At 38.3% G+C, this 21,483-nt stretch overlaps 1 protein-coding gene across 9 annotated transcripts in view; it reads right to left on the bottom strand.

The window, feature by feature from the left end:
- Nucleotides 1–21,483, bottom strand: part of Mctp1 (multiple C2 and transmembrane domain containing 1) — a 528,156-nt gene that overhangs the window by 163,966 nt on the left and 342,707 nt on the right. For all 9 annotated transcript variants that reach the window (XM_051182781.1, XM_051182775.1, XM_051182776.1 and 6 more), the window contains 2 exons: nucleotides 9,519–9,705; nucleotides 4,836–4,929 (listed from right to left, as the gene is read on the bottom strand). In XM_051182781.1, the coding sequence (XP_051038738.1) occupies nucleotides 4,836–4,929; nucleotides 9,519–9,705 (281 nt within the window). The remainder of the gene's footprint in view (nucleotides 1–4,835; nucleotides 4,930–9,518; nucleotides 9,706–21,483) is intronic.

Here is a 21,483-nt window from a genome sequence, read left to right as displayed (position 1 = left end):
CTCAAGATGGAAATCACAGGACCAATAAAAATGCAGGCAGCCTACTGATAATGAGGTCAGAAATACAAATAAATTTGCTTTTAATGAAGACTGGAGGCACAGTAATCAAAGTGTTAAAATTCATTTCATGCATATCTCATTTGCTTCTTAGCTGATATTTACCACACAATTCTGTGAGAAAGTAGAGGCCTAAGATGCTCCAGATAAATGGCTCAATTAATTGTACAGAGGTAGACCTCTTTGAGCCGAGCCAGAGCTGTGAGCTCTTTATTAAAAGCACTATTCTGTAGCCCCTAACCTTGTTCCTTGACTCCTCTCTGGTTTCCAATTTAAACAAGTCCCCATGCGGCCTGCTCTAAAGGGCTTTGTCTCCCTGTCATTGTTAAGAGCGCTGAGGCATCCTGGAAGTGTGAAATCAGACCTCATGAGTTGAACGGTTCCCCAGGGAACGCAGGACTGTGCAGAAGGTCAAAGTCATGGGCCGGACCATCTAAAAGTGTCTGATCGCCGGTCTGTGACACAGCAAGTTGGGGGTGGGGGCTAGACTGAAGAGGACTGAAATTGAACACATCTTAATTAAAGCCCATAGACAGCAAAACAAAATGTTTTCTAGGCAGCCTGTCAAACGGGGCTTAAATTTAGCTCTGCTAATGAGTCTGAGCTGCTCACTGTTATTTTGTAAGATAATAAGACTCTCATCACAGAAGCTGATAGGAAAAGAAAAAAAAAATAAAACTGTAGCATGTCTTTTTCTGCTGTTTTGTTACTTAAATATTTTCCAACAATGAAGACAGTTTTTTCCAAAAGGAAAGCATGGAAAAAGTCTATGCAAATAAAGGGTGCAGAAAACATTTCTCTTTAATAACTAGTTGCTTCTAGTCTACGGGGCTGACATGCTACAAGTCTTATTTATCGCTTAGTTTGGGGGAAATGCTCACTTAATGGGACAATTTCAGTGACTATTAATCATAAATCCCCCTTCTCTTCTTTCCTGCTTGCTTCCTGAAGAGGTACCACATTCATTTGCAAAGCCAGTTCATCAGGAAGAGGACTTTTTAACACAGTGGCAAGGCAGCACCTCTTTTGAAGGGTTCCCAGTTCTCCTGTACTGCTATTCTGAGGGGCTGGTCTCCCTGGAGAGGTTGTGACCTTCTCTTCAAGGGAAGAACAAGAAACGAACAAACACCTCTGCAACTCTGGGGAAATGAGGATGAGGAGTTAGGAGCCACCACAACCCAGGGGAAAGTTGAGAAAAGCACTGAGAAGGACTCACACGCTGGAGGGGAATGGAAAGAGGGGCTGAGGAAGAGGAACAGTCCCTTCTGTCTTTTGGAACCAGAGAACTCATCTCTCAGGTTTAAGCACCTTGCTGAGAAAGCCTCACTCAATACAGAAGACTTGAAATGCTCTGTTCCAAGCAGAAATTAAACCCTACTAAAGGACAAGCAGGGGAAAGAAAAAGACAAAACCTGAAATATTTCATTTCCTAACACACACACACATACACACACATACACACACACACACACACACACACACACACACACACACACACACACCACTCCCCAGTTGGCCTTTCTGTTCTCACAAAATTTCCAATTTTAGGGCACATGTGATTTTGTGTTGGAAAGAATTTTCCCAGAGAACAGGACAGGAGTCTACCTTTGACTTTGAGCTCACAGAGAAGCAGGAACCTCTCATTGGGTAGTCAAAGGTGAGTAAGCTCTACTTAGAAGTAATTTTCAGTTACTCAAACTTTTTCCCTTGGAAGAATTTAGTGCACCAAGTCTTCAAACACTTTCTCAGGCTGTGAAAGGCTGTCCACAACTTGACTGAAATTTCAATCCACTCTTGTGCTGTGCCCAATGTGTGCATATGTGTGGGAGTTGTAAATTGAGGCCTTAACTACCAGAGTTAATCTCTTTTTAAAATCTGTATTAACCTTAATGATTTGAAGTGCACTGTCCAACACTGGCCTATTGAGACTGTAGAAAAAACTACCCTTGACTATCAATAGTTTATTAGGGGCTTAACTGAAGTGATCTACTGTAGTAGTGTTCAGCAGAACAAGGCTAGAGGCTTTTTGTGGCAAGGGAAAGAAATGAGGGTTTCATTAAAAAGTAATTTGTGCTTTATACTCACTCATTCAAAGAGTTTCAATTGCTCTTTATTCACACAGAGTTAACACAGTATCACAATGTTTCTCAATGAATGTGTTGTAACAAAAGAAAAATTTTACATTTTGAAAGGGAAAAATTCTTTGTAACTACAGTAAGATTGATGGCTACTTAAAAGTTACAGAATCTCTCCTGAGCTCATTTAATGTTGGAATATTAATTAAAAATCATGCTTACATTATGTGACTTTATGTTGTAAAGATTAAAAGCATTTTAGAAATATATGAAAGTTGGTCGTGTTAAGTTTGTCTTGTTAGATTTCTGTAGAAAAGAAGTATTCTGATGCCAAATATCTCCCAACTACAGCTTTATTTGGACTGGGTCAGAAAGTATTCCTGGCTTAGCATAGAGAATTACTCATGATTTTAAAATCTCCTTCATCCAGCTACAAGTTTCTAGAACAGGGGTTCTCAACCTGTAGGTCACAACCCCTTTGGCAAGCTTCTGTCTCCAAAAACATTTACATAACAATTCATAAGAGTAGCAAACTTGCAGTTATGAGGTAGTAACAAAAATAATTTGTTGGGGTCACCACAACATGAGGGACTGTGTGTATTGACAGGTCACAGCACCGGGCAGGTTGGGACCGACTCTAGATGTATGTCTTTTCCCTTTTGCTGCACATTAGGCAGCGCTTGACTGTCATTAACCATTAAGATGGACATCAACTTTTCAAAGTTCTATGAGTAAAAGACAGTCACATGAAGAACCTATTTGTGTCCTAAAAATTATTTATACTTTCATAAGTAGTATTACTGTTTAAATTAATAGTATATTTGGATATTCCTGACTTAAACACATGGCCTGTACTTTTTGCCACCATCACAAATGTCATAAAAACCACAGATAGTCCAAGGGTGAGCAAGGTCAAAGACAAAATTATCCACTTGGCCCTGAATAGTTCAACATCTCTCTTGTTCAGTCCCTAGCCCATTAGATTATAAGGTCAGCACAGAATGAGGAATCATTAGATTTATATCCATGAAACTAAAGAGAAAAATTGAGATTCAGTTATTCAGGATTCCCAAATTAATGTTCACTTTATCAAATAAAAATTATATCTCATTGAATCTCCAGCAGAAAGGCTATTGTTATTCACATTGATTTACATAGAACCATTAAGAGAGAAATATCTCTATTTTTTCCAAGTTTGAAAGAACATGTACTTTAACTTCCATAGTGGCATACAGGCCAAGTAGGTTAACCTAGTCTGCATATTCATGAAGTTTTAAAATCGATGACAGCTTCTTTCCAAGAGGAGACAAACTTATACAATTGCATTCAGCTTGAATAATGGCAGGTAGCTAAGTGTTTGAAATAACAGGTATGTGAATTTTTCCAAAAGAAATTATTGTGCACAGATTAATTCACTGGTAACTATATAAGAAACCAAGTCCTTAAGAAAGAAAATGAATAAACTCACCATTCACAATTTTTTTTTTACCACCACGTTCTGAGGTAGCTCACACTGAAAGATTACAGCTACCCCTAGTCCCACTGTTCTCAAGTATCCATACTTATATTTTAAAGTGCTACTGTCTTTCGTTACGAATGAGTTAATGATTACCTTTTTAAAGAAATTATAAATCCCTAATATTTTTATATCTGCCAAATGTTATACTCATTTGGTGATATACAAATATGAAAATTTTAAATATTGCTATTTTGGAGCAAACATCTGCTATTTAATTTTGAAGGGAATTATCTTTTAATCTGTTCTCAATAATGCTGGATGAATTAAAGAAGAGCACGGTGATTTTCAGACCATTAAATTTAAAAAAGATAGTATTTTATTTAAATAAGTCTCATCAGTACCATCTTGCTTAACATTTAGAATGATATGCTTATTTCTACAAATAATAAGCCGATGTTTCTTAGCATGGTGAGATTTCCATGGACCTGGCAAGTCAGTCCTATCTTGCCATCCAATTTTAGATAGGTAACTCAATGGATGGTATGAACATCTCTCAAATCATTATGGAATTAAATGACCAATGAATGGTCATGGCTCCAAACAAAATAATTAATTAACTTTGTAGTTTGATGATATAAACACCATCATCTCATTTATTAATATGTTGAATAAACAGCCATACTGACTCATTTTGTTGTTTTTATATGCCAATATTCTGCATGGAAAGTAATATATACCCCCAGTTTAGATACATAATTATTTTTGTAGTATGCTGAAGAACTTGTGTAACTAGAGAATGACAGCAGAACCTAATAGTGCATAGTAATCATTGCTGTACTTTTCAGTGAGTGAGGCAACATATTCCACGAGTGTTTGACTTACAAGTATTTACATTTTGTGCAGAGCTGCTGATAAGTAATAGAAAATGACTGTCTGTTGCTTCCATATGCCAAAATGAAAATACCTGGACATGTTGATCCCACTACATTGATTAAACTTTGGAAGAGCAATAATTCAGAAGTTATTTTGGTTTTTATTATTATTGTTAGTGTATTACCCTGTTTAAAATATAGAACTGTGTAGGCATCTGGAAATTATCTGTTTTGTGAGATCAACTTTGAATCTTTCCTTTTAAATGTATGACTTCAATGACCTGCTGAGATAAAATGCAGGGCTGGATTATTTCATTATGCAGACTTGGCACACCTTTGATCTATACAATAGGGGATTGCATCAGCTCCTACCTGTGACATCAGCAGCCATCAAACCTTCAGCCCTGATGACTCTCACCTGGAGAAATCCCACATCTTTTAGGTTGTTAAATATCCTCAGTGGACTCTGGAAAACCCAAACATGGGCATTAGGAAAAGAAATCTAAAGAAGTCTTAGATTTTCTAAGACTTAAAGAAGTCTTAGAAAACACTTAATTTTTCTTAGGATGCCTTTGTGGGGTCAAAAGTCCATTTGTTCTTTTCCAATACAAATGATACTTCCAACATCAGAAATACACACAAATGTATGCACACATCCGTGCACATCCATGCACATGTGTGCATGCATGCACAAGCACACACACACACACACACACACACACACACGTAACTAGTGGTGATTTTATGAAATAAAAATACCACCGTTACTATTGATAAGTAACACTCAGAAGATGGCCTCACTCAACATCTTCCATTGAAGAACTTCACAAATCTTTCATTTGTAAATATGATATTTTGAAGATGATAATGAGTAATATTAACTCCTATGTGACTGTTTATGCAACACTCCTCAGGCAGGGACAGTTATTTAGAAAGTCAATTTTTCTACCATTTTATTCTTAGTGCTTAGATAAGGGGTAAATGATCTAAAGACTTTGCTAATAGTTCATTCAAAGACATGTACAGTTTTATAAAAATTATAAGGGAGATATTTTAAAAAACAAATCAAATTAACAAAATAAACTCAAAGGTGGTGAGAAATTTTTCTTAATTTTATATTTGTATTTGCTATAATGTATAGAACTGTGGAGTTTTTGATAGAAAAGCATGATGATAAAATAAAAAAAATGATTGTGATGTCTTATTAAGTACTGAAGTAACTAACGGCAGAAATTCAACATAATGAACTAAGATCTAATGAGTCTGTAAAGAAAACAAAACTCTGTAGCATTGTTATGCATTTTGTTTATATTTCATATTGTTTTTCTTATGGTAAGGCCACTGCTTCTATAGAGTAAACCAAAGACACTTAATTTCTCACCATCTTTAAAATGTTTCATGACAAGACACTTTAATATGCTTCTGCATAAAAAGTTATCTATCAAAATGTTGCTAGACTAAAACCAATCTCCTAGTGGAGGGTATACACAAGCCAAAGCTTCTACAATACCAACTTTATCAGCCTTGATGGCCAGTCATTATTTACATTGAAACTTTGACCTTGGTTTACTGAAAGGAATAAATACAGATACATGTGTAATCTTATAGCATGACTTTGTAAAAACACTGCTTAGTAAGGAAGATTACGTCTTAATCTCTAATCATAAACAACTATTTATCACCAAAATTCATGTTAAAGGCCCATTTGATTAGATTTAGTAAAAATGCACTTGTCTCTCTTTTTAAATCTACAAATCAAAGGTTTATCAGTGGGGACTTCAGGCAGCGATGCTGTGGTTCAGAGGCTTCTGGGTGTGCTGTGTCCTTCAGTACTGAAACAGTTGGGGAGGGACTCCCTCAGAGCTCACTGAATGTATTAACCCAGCAGGAATTCTTCCCCAAAGACTGGGGTGCTTTCATCAAAAAGGTTCAGCACTTTCCCTTTTTCAGGAGTAATTCAAACCAAGTTTCACTGTGACTAAAACAAATATCATCAGTCAGAACATTTTGCTCTGGGAAGCTGACCAAACGGCCACGGCCCCACTGTCTTGGGGGCTTCAGTCCTGGAGCTCTGCTTCGCATTTGGAGGGGTGATTATAGTTTGAAGGTTTCACTCTCCAAGTCACTTGACATTTGACAATTTATTGTGAATTTCTACTGTTCAGGCCAGTGACATAGAGATTATAATAAGAACTCAAAGTAAAAGCAAATAAATACCAGTTTAAAACTGTAATTTTATGAAAAGCTGTATCAAGGAGTGTTCCCATGTTGTTATTTACGGTTATTTTAGAAGGCCTCAAAACCTGGATGGCTTTTGAAGGCAGAAATTTCCATAGCAGAGGAATCCATGATTTGCCGAGAATCCTTTCAGCCCTCAGTAGATGGGAAGAGATTGAAATGCTCCAGAGAGGACTCCTCTTTATTTTTTTAATGAAAGGCTGTATAATATATTTTCTCTATGGCTGCAGCAGCTGTCAGAGAGAGCATCGCGGTTCAGCTCTATTACGGGAGAGGCAATACCCCATCCTATGGTACGGAGATGCTCTGAGGGGCCAGAACTGATTGACAGCTTGTCACCATGACGTCTTATTCCATCTCTGTTATGGAGAAAATTAATGTCACACCACCAGCCTTATGACTTGCTGTCATCTTAGAACCGCTCACCTTTTATCAACGCTCTAAATAACATTTCAAGCCCATCGTCTCACGGTGGACAATCCGGTCAAGGGACATTAAATCAGATGACTGTGAAATGTCATAATAAAAATGGAATGCTAACAACTTCTTCTCTAAACTAGCTCCTCTGGTTTTTAAACTGTGACAAGGAGGAGCAGGGGTTCAGCAAACCCGTTCTGAAAAGGTCAAACAGCAGCTCTTGGACTCTTACCCATTACTACCAGCCCCTACTGACCTTCCCTTTTCTCCCCCCTCCTCCAAAGAAGAAAAGAACAGGAAAATGGAATTAGCCAACTTTTCAGAATGTGGTGATCAAATAGTAGCTCACTCAGGAATATCTGTTTAATTTGTGGGGTCTCAGTGCTGAGCAATGACAAGATTCTCTAGGGCTGTTTCATATCAGAGTGGGACAATTTATTACTTCCCTACCCTGACCAGCACAAAATCAAAACCAAATCAAATTCTTAAGTTTACCTCCACCTTAAATACACACACACACACACACACACACACACACACACACACACACGTGCATTTTTAAAGGAAAACACAGAAATAATTTGCTGAACAGTAATCTCCTTTACATGTTTCATCAAAACAAGAGGTATATTAGATATCATACAAAATTCATTCATTTCATGATATACAAGTATAAAATACTTAGTGTATTTTATACATCTGCCAAGATGTTGCTCTTTGTCCTTGTACTGTTGTGAGTTAACCCTAATGTAGCACATGCACTATTCTGTGCTATGGATTCTTCTTAGCAAGTGTGTCTCAAGAGGGAGAGGGAGACCAGTGTCTGCCTGAAATTCTGGGTTACAAAGAAGCATATTTTAAACAAGATTTACCTTTTAATGCATTGGGCAGAATATAACCTGAGAATTAGCTGAGATGCCAAACATAACATTTTACATTTCATTGAAATAGCTATCATTTTGGAAAAGATGGAAAACAAACATTCACACTCTGAATGGAAATAGCTGATTAAAGGGACTCCGTTCAACAATAACAAAAAAATCAATAAAAAACAGGTAGATTACTTCTAATTATATAGAGAGCAGTATCATCTTTATACATGGGATAGTATTAAAATAGTGATCCAGTAAGTACAGAATATTAATGCCCAGATGAATTTTCATGTTAATATACCAATTAATTCCTTTATGGTAGTTTTAATTCAGAAAGCTCATTTCCAGTAACTAGAGAATGTATTTTTGGTGAAATAGCAAAACGTAAAATAATTTTCATAATTGCAATAAATATTAGAAGATACTATACAGTAACTTAGGCTCTTAGGTGTTTTTTTTAATATACATTGTTTAGCCTTGCTAAGTCACCTCTATTAAACTGTTATGATAATACTGTTGGTGGATGAGTTGTACAAGCATTAGCAGACAGCTGATTCAGTGCAGATAGCCAGAATAGATTTGCTGAGGCGCACATCCTGCTAATCTGTTTGAAGAATATTGTAGAGCATTCATACGGGCACTTCATGTCAGCTGCACAACCTGATAAGGTACGTCTTTATTAAATTCAGTTATTGAAAGGATGTCAGTCAGCAAATAGGAATAGTTTTTAAAAAGCCATTCTTTGTTAGTCAGAGCTTGGTTTCATGGCTGAGTGTCTAGAGGAGCCGTCTAAACACCTGGCAGCATTGTACAATACAAGCTTTGTGATTTGAAGTGGAAAAGCCTTCCCCTAGCTTCATGGGTACAAGGCATTTACTTTTCCAAGCCTCCACTGAGAGACAATGGTGGAGCAAGAGCTCCCCTCTCTGTTGATTCAAGACAACTACATGGTGGGAAATGCACCCAGAAAGTTGCTGGGAGATTGAAAGATTTGACTATTTAGAGGACATAAAATTTGAGAAGGGCAATTATTTATTGGCACTCCATTTCACTCTCACACTCCAATTCAATCGAAATGAAGAGGGCTACCTTTTGATAGCATTTCACGGTGACTTTCATACTGACCAAATGCAGTCAGGCTTTTCTGAGCAGTAAACTTCACGCTGTGGATATCCTCTAATTCCCAGCTTCTCACTGTGCCAATAACCTCATTTTAGATTTCAAGTCTTGCTTGAAGTTACACAGGGCCAGGGATCAATAATAAAGGGATGTGTAAATGTGAGTTCCTTTAAGGAAAGATTCTCAATATGATAAAGATCACAAGGCAGAACCTTAGAATCCAGAATGTACTCTGAAATGGGTTATGGAGATGACCAAGCTACATCAGCAGGCAATGCATGGCATCTACATGGGCCCACCCTCTGCTCCTCAAACACCTCCCTTGGAAAACCACTTGTCTTTCTGGGCACCTTGTGTGCAACCTCATCTAGTCACACATGGGCTGGGAGGAAGCTCTTTGCATACGTACATATCTCTTTAATATTTCCCCCCGCTCCTTCTGGTCCTCCAGGGAGTGGACAGAGAGGTCGGAGATACTGACTGTGGCCGAGGCTGTCAGAGTGACAAGCAGGACCAGGTGGCCTTCACCCTCCTCCAGCTGTAACTCCAGCTTGTGCGTTTGCTCCCTACTGAGGGACGACAGGTCAACCTGGCACCTAGAAACAAATGTTTTGAATTAGCAAGTGGCAATTTTACCACATCAAACAGACACGGGTTTGTCAGAGCCCTGTGAGAGATAAAGCAATAGAAATACCACCTTGGAAAGTGGAAGAAGATCAACCGCCTTTCTTTACAAAACTCAGGCTCTGGCTATCACAGAACTTTTAATTGCTTATTTCCTGTAAGATACAACATCAGGTGATGTTGAATCATTATATCCTCTGATAGCATGTTCATGAATTGGTGGAATTTCGCAGACCAAAAGCCTGAGTTTCTATGCCACTTTTGCCATTATGTGATACCTCCTCCCTATTCATAAATGTCATCGAATAGAACATTGACTATGGAGAGGTTAGGTTTTACATTTTAAAAATTATACTTATAGCACACTCACTAATTCTAAATGTATCCTCCCAGGGTTTCATAATGAGGTAAGTCTTCATAGACTATACTGAATTCAAAATCTTTCTTATGCGATTTTTACAAACTGAATTGAAGACTGTCTTTTACTTTTATTTTGTCCACAGCATTAACACTGTCTATGACTAGACACAGGGTAAGTGCTAAATTCTATCATTAAGAGTGCTAGAAATTAGTCTGTACAATTCTGAAATATGCCTTCCAAATGCTAGACTAGATACCAGAACCCTCACAAGACTCCATTAATATAACATTCTAATAAAAATACTATCACTTATTCTCCTTAAATGTAAAAAAAGCCCACACAATATCAAATGCTTTATCTAATATTCCAATTATAATTAGAATTGAGTTTTCAATAACATCTAGAGTAAACTGAATTACTCAAATGTAATAGCTAATGAAGGGAGGAAGATGAAAATGATTTTAGAGACTTCACCAGCTCTATAGTACAGTGCCTGGCCTTACTGAATGTGAACAACTCTCTGGTTATGGTTAGGAGCAGAACACTAGATGACTGAGTAGGGATTGTGATCCAGACAGAATGTTAACAGGGTACAGCTGGGACCAACAAGGGTCTTTCATTCACTTTGTTTCTTTTTGTTCCCCATCCCACCCCCAGCTTAGTTTGATCATGCACTTCCCAGACCCTTCCTTCCCTTAGTCCTTCATAGGATACAGCCTTGCCATATCCAGAAAAGCACTGGATACACTGAAGCCTTCTGGACATTTCCCTTCCAAACTCATGACCACTTTGCATAGGCTGTGCAGATGATTTGGCTTCCTTTCCTTCAGAGTCATTACAGGCATCATCAGGGTTGAAGAAAGTGTGCTCAAGGTTACTTCCTCTAGAAATTGTAAACTGGCAACTTTAAGAAGGAAACACACCCATAGATTTATTGTGTGTGTGTGTGTCTGTGTGTCTGTGTGTGTGTGAGAGAGAACTCATGCATATACATGTGGTTATGTGTTGGGCCACATAAAAGTTTGATTCTAAATATAATAATTTTGAATACAGAACACATATTCCCTGAATTAGTGAACTCTGCCTGCAGGTAAGTAGCTGACATGTTTTACTTAATTACTCTATTCCAATAGGTATTAAGCATTTGGATGTCTTGCCAATGAAAAACTGACTGGCAGGGAAGTCACATGATGTAAATGAACACACACACAGAGTCAATGACCAGAGCCAGTACCTGGGCCTCTGAAATGGAAGAGCCAAACATTCTCTCTAAGTCTGTTGCTGAGTAATGGCATTCTTGGAGGAAAGTGTGCAGTTAGCAGTAACCCTCAGAGACATCCAGACATTTGTTACATATAGAACTGTGTTGTTTTTATTTCAATATTTTTAAACTAGACATAAGTTAGGGAAGAAAGCTATGCTTGTTCTTATAAGACAAGTACATTGCACAAATTAAAATTTAAAAGCCACTGCTGGATGATGGTGGCACACACCTTTTATACCAGCACCTTGGAGGCAGAGGCAGGAGGATCTCAGTGAGTTTGAGGATAGCCTGGTCTACAAAGCGAGTTCTAGGACAACTAGGATTGTTACTCAGAGAAACCCTCTCTTGAAAAACAAAACAAGAAAAGAAAAAATAAAAAGAAAGAAAGACTATGAAACTCGTAAAATTTAAACAAGATACATTTATAGAAATATTTTATCTTCATCAACTGAAACTTCAGCATTGAATATGATCACAGAAGAACCATGTATATGGCTTCAGCATTTTGACTGTTCTAGTTTTAATATAGAAAACAATAATATGCTGGATATGGGCGTGTTAAATGTTAAAAGATGGGAGGTTTTCACCATGGTTACTCAGACATCTTCTTTATCTAAAATTCTGCTCAGGAATATGATGCTGCTATAAATGTCAATTTTGGTATGACTTAGCCAAACTGTCTTGTTAACTTGAAGATAAAGTTTGTATCACAACTTTATTGCTGCGTATCAAATCAAATGACTACTGGGATCAGGTGTAGAAAATGAGTTTTCTATTCTCTTTCAGTTTTTGAACAAATATGTACAAACACAGAACCCTTGTGGCATAGTCTACTGCCCTGTGAATATAGTCTACTAATTGATGTGGGATAAAGTGCTTGTATGTGACTCTTCTAGACTGTATACCCCCCACAAGGGAAGAATTCATCCTAGATGATCTATGGAAGTAAGTGATTATCCAGGGGACCTAGGCATAAAGGATGCTTTTCAAAAATGAAAACACAAAATTATTTTTTTTTATAAAGCAGTAATGTAAATTCATGAACTCCAAAAATATTTGACAGAGATGAAAAGCCCAGAGTCATTTTCTTAGTTCCAGGACTCTGTTCCTACTAATTAGTTGTATGACCTTTCCCAAGACAACTTTCCCTCTTGAATTTCATTTTTCTCATCAGCAGTTATGAGCTAATTTCTCTAGATTAACTCCGAGTTTTCAGAATCCCCAATCTCACAATTTGAGATAACTCTATCCATGTTTACAAGTGTGTCTTTCTTTGCAGTTCTATAAACTAAAACCCTAAAAGAACAAGTTTATCTTAAAGGTAATGAAATATTATTACTTATTCACCTTAAAAAAAACAACACAAAGCCAAAGACCCTTGAATGGCTATTTAAGAAGAAATCCAAATAATTTACTTTCATTATATGGCAAGCACACTGTGCTTCCAATGTCAGCATGGAGGATGTTGAGAGAAGGTACTGTGGACCTTCCTTCCTCTGTCTCAAAGATAACTCACTTTACCCGAGTTTTCAAGCAGGCATCTGTGTGTATGGCTTAAAACTTATACTTATTTAAAATATCTTAATCACTTCCATAGATTCTCCAGGAGCATTGATCTCCTGGGGCTCAGCCATTAGCTTTCACTAAGATTTCACTTTGAGTTGTGCCTCCAAAGGGCCACTCCTCACATATCTACCTTGATCAGTTATTGTACCTGAGTCCTCACAGCTCTTCTTCCTACTTGTCTTTTGCTTCCTACAAATCTTTTGCTTGCCCAAATGAACTGGGTCTTCTCCTTGGCCACCACTCACTTCCATACACCTGGACTTTCTGGATTCTAAAGCTACTTCTGAATTTGGATGCAGAGCCACACTGTGGGATACAATGTTGCTCTCAGAACCTGTCAATGGAGCCCCATGAAACACTGAAGAGGTTGGTCTCCTGTGGAGTGGATTTTGGTCAGTGCAACAGAGAGTGGAAATATAATTTCTGATACCTCCATCACCCTGACAGACTGTTTCAAACTATGATCTGATGTTGCTTGGCTGTGTATGGCCATGAATGTAATACACATCCTAAGCAGCCTGCCTCTGATACACAGAAAACAGTGGATAGCTTGGCAGCATATTACTGTGAGCTGTTTGCCAGGGCTCCTTCTTCATCTCATATACTTTCTGGGAATATACCTACCAGGGAATCAACAGCACCAAATTGTTGCCGCAGAGTTTGCTTCTAGAGAACCCAGGCTAAGGTGAAATGATTTGACACAGTTTACACAAACTCCCAGTTTTGGATATTAAAAACTTGGCTATATCTCTCTTTCTGCTTTCCTTCCCCTAAGAAATATTCCCAGCATACAGATCTAAACAGAGAATTCTCAAGAGAAGAATCTCAAATGGCTGAAAGAGACTAAGAAATTGCTCAACATCTTTAGTCACCAGGGAAATGCAAATCAAAACAACTCTGAGACACCATCTTACACCTGTCAGAATGGTTAAGATAAACAAAAACAAAAACACTGATGCTAGCTTATGCCAGAGAGGATGTGGAGAAAGTGGAACACTCCTCCATTGCTGTTGGAAGTGCAAAGTTGTACAGCTACTTTGGAAATCAGTATGGCAGTTTCTTAGAAAATTGGGAATCAACCTACCTCAAGACCCAAGAATACCACTCTTGGGAATATACCCAAAGGATATATAATCATATCACAAGGACATTTGCTCAACTATGTTCATAGCAGCATTATTCATAATAGGCAGAACCTGGAAGCAACCTAGATGCCCCTCAACCAAAGAATGGATAAAGAAAATGTGGTACATTTACATAATGGAGTACTACTCAGTGATTAAAAAAAATGGCATCTTGAAATTTGCAGGCAAATGGATGGATCTAGACAAAATCATCCTGAGTGAGATAACCCAGACCTGGAGAGACAAACATGACATGTACTCATTCATAAATGGATATTAGACATAAAGCAAAGGATAACCTGTCTATAGTCTACAACCCCAGAGAAGCTACGGTGACCTAAGAGAGACACACATGGATCCCCCTATGAAGGGGAAATAGACAAGATCACTTGAGAAAATTGGGAGCATGATGGGAGGGAGAGGAGTAGGGTTGAAGGGGGCAGGAGGAGAGTGGAAAGGGAGGGGGAGGAAAACATGAAGAAATGGGATGGTCAATTGGGGGAAGGACAGAGAGGGGGAGGAAGAAAAGAGATACTTTAATAGAGGGAGCCATTATGGGATTAGTGAGAAACCTGGCATTAAGGAGATTTACAAGAAGCCATAAGGATGACCCTAGGTAACGCTCTAAGCAATAGTGGTGCCTGAACCGGCCTTCCCCTGTCAATCAGATTGATGACTACCCTAATTGTTATCATAAAATCTTTATCCAGTCACTGCCCCCCCATGTGCTCTTGGGGACTTGTCCCTTCCCCCTTCTGTGAGGGACTTTATATGCATCTCTTAGAATACACCTTGTATTCAGTTCCTCTGGTGGTATGAATTATAGGCTGGTGATCCTTTGCTCTAGGTCTAAAATCCATATATGAGCGAGTACATACCATGTTCCTCTTTTTGTGACTGGGTTACCTCATTCAGGGTGGTTTCTTCAAGTGCCATCCACTTGCCTGCAAATTTCAAGATTCCATTATTTTTTTTCTGCAGAGTACTATTCCATTGTGTAGATGTGTCACATCTTCTTTATCCATTCTTCATTTGAGGGGCATCTAGGTTGCTTCCAGGTTCTTGCTATTGCAAATAGTGCTGCTATGAACATAGTTGAGCACATGTCTTTGTTGCATGGATGCGGATGCGGATCATTTGGGTATATGCCTAAGAGGGGGATTGCCGGGTCCTGTGGTAAACTAATTCCCATTTTCCTGAGGAACCGCCATACTGATCTCCAAAATGGCTGTACGAGTTTGCACTCCCACCAGCAGTGGAGGAGTGTTCCCCTTTCTCTACATCTTCTACAGCATAAGTTGTCATTGGTGTTTCTAATTTTAGCCATTCTGGCAGGAGTAAAATGGTATCTCAAAGTTGTTTTGATTTGCATTCCCCTGATAGCTAAGGATGTTGAGCACTTTCTTAAGTATCTTTCAGCCTTTTTGATTTGAGAATTCTTTCTTCAGTTCTGTACCCCATTTTAAATAGGGTTATTTGGTGTTTTGTTGACTAGTTTCTTGAGTCCTTTATATATTTTGGAGATCAGCCCTTTGTCGGATGTAGACAGTCTGTGGGCTGCCGTAGGATAAAGAGAAGGGGAGGAGAGGAAAGCACGTGTGACTAGGAAGATTGAGTCAGCGTAGGAATAGAAAGGTCTAGAGACCTACAAGACTGCCGCCAACTAACAATTTGAGCAACCGTGGAAAGGCTACCATAAATGCTCTTCCCGGATAGTGAGATCAACAACTAACTTATCCACCATCATGGAGCCCTCATCTAGTACCTGTTTGAAACAGAAGCAAACACCCACACCTAAACACTGAGTTGGACTAGAATCCAGATGCAGATGGAGAGAACAAGACCAGGTTGTAGAAACACATAGAGACAGCTTACCTGAACAAGGAGGAGCTAACAGGCCCCCAGATAGCTGGGAAGCCAGCATGGGACTGACTCAGACTCCCGTGAATATAGGTCTCAGTCAGAAGGACTGAGCAGTCTAAGGGACCTCAGACAGTGGAACCAGGATGTATTCCTGGTGCACAAAAGGACCTTGCAGACACATCCCCCATGCAGGGATACTGGCTTAACCTAGAGACAGGAGAGAAGCCCTAGTCCCTACTTCAAATGACTTGAAAGATCTATGTGACCCCACCTGGATGGCATTGCCCTACATGTGGAATTGGGGTGGGGGAATGGGAGGGGAAGGTGGTCAGGGTGCATGTGAGGGGGCAAAGAGAATAAGAGGGAGGGAGAGGGAACTGGGATCGACATGTAAAATAAAAAATAAAAAAAATAAAAATAATAAAAAAAAAACTTTATACAGTAACTGGAGGAAGCAGATACAGAGATCCACAGCTAAGCAATGGTCTGAGCTTCTGAGTCCAGTCAAAGAGAGGGAGGATGGATGAGCAAAGTGGTCAAGACCATGCTGGAGAAACCCACAAAAAATAGCTGACCTGAGCAAGTGGGAGCTCACTAACGTCTTCAGATTGACAGTTGGGGAACCTGCATAAGAACAAACTATGCCCTCTGAATGTGGGTGACAATTCTGTAGCTTGGACAGTTTATGGGGCTACTAGAAGTGTGCCCAGGATTTATCCCTAGTGCTTGAACTGGCCTTTTGGAGTCCATTCCCTATGGAGGTACACAGTCTTCAGCCTAGATAGGGGGGGGGGGGTGGGAGGGCGCTTGGTCCTGCCTCAATTTGATGTGATGTGACAGACTTTGTTGACTCCCCATGGGAGGCCTCAACCTTTCTGAAAAGTGAAAGTGGGTGGTATTGCGGTAAATAAGGATCAGGATAAACAAATAGGCCGAATAGATGTTTATTCAGGGAGAAATAACTTACAACCTAGACAGATGAACACCAGGAAATTCAACCCGATCCTCTCCTGTCCGAGTCACGCCAGAAAAGAGAGAGCACCTTCCTGGCTCCCTCCGACCTCCTTCCTCAGGTCACCTCCACCCATCGCTCCACCCCCCAATGGGCGTGGTCAGTGCTACAGAAGGACTACCTCACTACAGGGTGGGGTGGGGGAAACACGGGGTGGGGGAAAGGAGGAGGGAAGGGACGGGAAATGGGGTTTAGTACATAAAATTAAAAGAAAGATTTTTTTTTAAATCCCCAGCAATCTGACAGTGTCTCCATCAAGCTATTATCAGCCTGTTTGTGACTTGTCCATGCCATATTGTGTCACTCCATAGTTTCATCAGGTTCTGGAGGTTTGGGTGAGATATCTTCTCACCTAAACTTCCTGAGATGATAGTTACCTATCTTAACGTGGCTTTTACTAACCCTTATTGAAAAACCATTCAGTTGTCTTCCTACAAGTCCTGAACCATCTGTAGGAGAGGGATAATATTGGACCTTTTATAGCACCGAGACTCTATTTAGTGCTTTGTAAATATGAGACTTTTTACAAAGAAATATCACTTCAAAGAGGGCCAAAGATTCACCTGTGGTGACAAGGTTTCATCATGGCATGGCCAAAATTGATGCCTAATGTTCATTCTGATACTTCTGTTCCCTGTCTACCTAGGAAGTGATCTGCTTCTTCCTTCCTTCCTCCCTTCTTCTCTTTCTTTTTCTCTTTTTTCCTCTTTTCTTTTTTCTCTTTCTTTCTTTTCCCTTTTCTTCTTTCTTTCTTTTTCTTTCATTTTGTTTGACTTATTTATAACACTCATCTCACTCATATATTGATTTCCTCATGTGTCAGACCCTCTCAGATTTCTAGGAGTCACCTATTTTAAAATCTAGGTTTTCCTATCTTTATTTCTACAACGTTCAATACCCACCAACTTGGTGTTAATGTGAACAAGTTTATTTGACTGCAGGGTACATGTTCAAGGGTTCAGAATGATGAACTGAAAAACTCATGTGTATTATGATATTAAGCAAATCACTTAAGCTATTTGTGTTTCAGATTTTATTTATTTTGAGACATAGTATCTATACATAGCTCTGTCTGGCTTAGAACTTTATACATAGACCAGGCTGGCTCAAACTGTAGATATCTACCCATCTTTGTCTCCTAAGTCCTGGGGCTGAAGGGATCATAAACACTTCCAATTCAGCTTTACTTACTTATCAAATAGAATCTAAGAAAAAAAATGCCCTCTCAGCTAGAGATAGAAGAGCACAAAAATAAAAGATACTTTGAAAACTTACCAATGCTTTCTAGTTACACTAGCACCTTCACTTTACTTTGAACTTTGAACTATCTATACCCAAACGCAACTCACCAATTATTCAGTCAATCAATTAATACAATTGTCAAAACAGAATTAACACTAAAGAGGATTTCAGAGTCATTTTGCTGCATTCCAAAAAAAATGAGAAAATTGAAGTTTGGAGATCAAAGAGCTTGAATCTGGTTTCCTTAAATCGTTTATCAGTGATCAAATATATATGTGCATATGTGTGTGTGTGTGTGTGTGTGTGTGTGTGTGAATGGATTCTTTAACCATACAAAAATACAAAAGAAAGACTATACATTTTAAATGACATTTTCCCTGAGAACTGAAGGAGAAAACTGGGTTCATTTCATGTTTCCTTCCCCATGCCTTGCCTCTGCTGATCTTGAATTGGTGCTGGTCACTCTTTCTTCCTAGATAAAAACAACCTATGGTTAGCATCCTTGGTGTGTTGAATGAGTCTCCAGGAGTACAAGTAGGAAATGAAGCTATCTGAAGTCATTTTTTAGTAAAAAATAAGAGCCCACACTTCCCTGATTGTGGGTAGACACATTGATATACACTGACTGTGTAATGGGGAAGACATAGAAGGCACCATGTAATTGACAGTGACTCTGGTGTGCCCTGAACTCCAGTTCATACAGGCCTTAGCAAGTAGATCCAATAATTATATAATCTAGTTTTAACTAAGCTAATTCTCATAAAATGCACAATTAGCTTAAAATATCCCTATTAAATAAATGTGATTGAAAATAATGCTAGTTGAGCATGCACAAGAGAATGTCTATGCTAAAAATCTGGAGTGATGACATTTCTCCTCCTACTTGTGGTCTGTGTCAGACACACCATGAGTCATAAATCACTGGTGGTATCATCAGACTTATCAAGAATTCAGCCAAAACAATCAAAATTATCAAGCAGATCATTTTCAAGAGAAGTTTATATCAAATTTCTTTAACAATGAATTTTAAAGTCTAGTTTATACCTGGAAGTACTGGCTAAAAATATTTTGCAGCCATCACAATTAGCAAGATATTTAAAAATAAACCTTCCAAAGAAGAGGAAAAGTCTCCAGGATTCTCTTGGGGAAAGATATTTGAAAAAAAAATTTAACATACTTTAAAAAAAACCAACTATTCAGCAAGTTATACAAAGTTTAAAAATGTCTTAATATATGAGAATTACTTTATATGACTATATTCAGTAATCTATAAAATACTAAAAATTCTTATATTATGAATTAGTATAGCTCATACTTTGGAATGTTTGCAATGGAAAAAACTCAACATGGAGCCAATGAAGTGTTTTCAAGTTCATAATTATTCAGAAGCCTATCTCCACTTGAACATTAAGTAAGAAATAATAAGGCTGAATTCCTGTTGTACAAAGTTACCAAGTTCAGTTGTATGGGGGAGATTTTTCTATCAGAGCATACATCTGTAAACTTGTAAAATTCCCTGTTCATGGCCTTAAAGGTAAACTATTGAATCTACATATCATAGTATCCAGAAATGATATAATTAGGAAATATTGAAACTAGCACAAATTTACAAATTTCAGGAGGAAATTGTAACCTAAAAACAAAAAATTAATTGAAATGCTGTCTACCATTCTAAGAAAACATCCTATTCCATAAATCTTCAGTTAGGAAATTGATAAAAGATATGACAATAAAAAACTAAGTAATTTACAAATCTCTGTGCTTTGTAGCTAACAATGCATGTGGTTTTATTTCCTCATTTATGTAGGAAGAAAAGGTAATTATAAGTTTTGGTGTCATAAATAAATTTCACAAATCAGAATCATAGAGTTGACTATGCAAATGCACTCATCTTAAATTTTAAAAGAATAGGAATTTATCCCTTCATGGCCTAGAGGCAGGAGGGAGGGCCTAGATCCTACTCCAAATGACTTGACAGATTTTGATGATCCCTCCTGGAAGGCATCACCCTCCCTATGAAGTGGGGGGGGGGAGGATGGTATGGGAGGGGAGTCAGGGGGCATGGGAGGGAGGGAGAGAGGGGGAACTGGGATGGATATGTAAAATAAGAAATATATATATAAAATAACAAGTAATACTAATAAAGCACACTATAATATAAAAAAACCCACATAATCAGCAAAATGAACCTTTGTTCTATAAAACAATCAAAAGTAAATTACAAAAAAAGGAAAAAAAAAAAGAATAGGAATTTAGTGGAGAGTCAAAGCCAAAGGTTGTTTTCCTCCTTTCCCACCCTAAGTCTTGACATGCATGTTCTCCTCCATCTACACCTTAAAATGTGTTCACCTCTGTGCTAACCCTGAATATGCATGCTAACCTCCACACAAGCTCTTAACATGGTATTCACCTCTACACTCTACACCTGAACACATGTGTTCACCTTGTATTCCATTCTCGTCTTCTGCAGAGTCATAGGGTTGTTTCATACTATAGAATTAGGAGAGATGTTCTTGGCCCTGAACTTGCCAATTTTTAGTAAGTTTTCTTATCATATGTCATTTAATAAAACATTTTTAAAAACCCTTTACCCAGGCCTACACTGGCAACACTTTGCTTTACTAAGCAGTGCCAACTTCAAGACCTTGATAACATACAATGAATAACATCACTTAAAACTCACCAACCTAAACTACATATATCCCCAAATCAATGCCACTTTAAAGATAGAAAGATATTTTGCACCCTAACAAATCATTCTATAAACTTACCATATTGGATTACAGATAACTCCACCTGAATAAGCTTGCATGCTATAGGATTTACTTATTCCGTACACTCATAAAAGCAACTTGCTCTGTGACAGCCCTCATTCTTGGAAATTTACGTCAGCTGTCAGCAACCAATTTGTTCAGATTACTGCTCTGCATAAAAGTGTAACAATCATGAGGATTTATTAGCTGATTTTTGTAACAGTGGCTGTCCTTTTTGCCTTCCAAAATGCAGGTGATCAGAAGGATAAATAATGACATGTAGATTAACATCACCTTTGCTTGAAATCTGTAGTTCAACAACAGAGAAGATTTGTTGTTCAACTTGAAGTATGATGCACACCATCTAAATTGGTTTACTGACTAATTATTTTGTTGAGGAGTTAGAGGCTTTCAGAAAATATGCTGAACACAGACTGTGGTAAAGTGAGCATGAACTTTCGAGTCAGGAGACTTGGATTTGTACCCTAGACCAGTCACTCCACTTGAGTACTCAAAAAACAATCTCTTAACCAAATTGGCTATATTCGTTGTATCAGCAGAATTG

This window comes from Phodopus roborovskii, unplaced genomic scaffold (genome assembly GCF_943737965.1).
Source record: "Phodopus roborovskii unplaced genomic scaffold, PHOROB, whole genome shotgun sequence".
In the NCBI taxonomy this organism is placed as follows: Eukaryota; Metazoa; Chordata; class Mammalia; order Rodentia; family Cricetidae; genus Phodopus; species Phodopus roborovskii.
The sequence above is the reverse complement of the archived record's forward strand: the minus strand, read 5'-3'. Positions and strand labels throughout refer to the sequence as shown.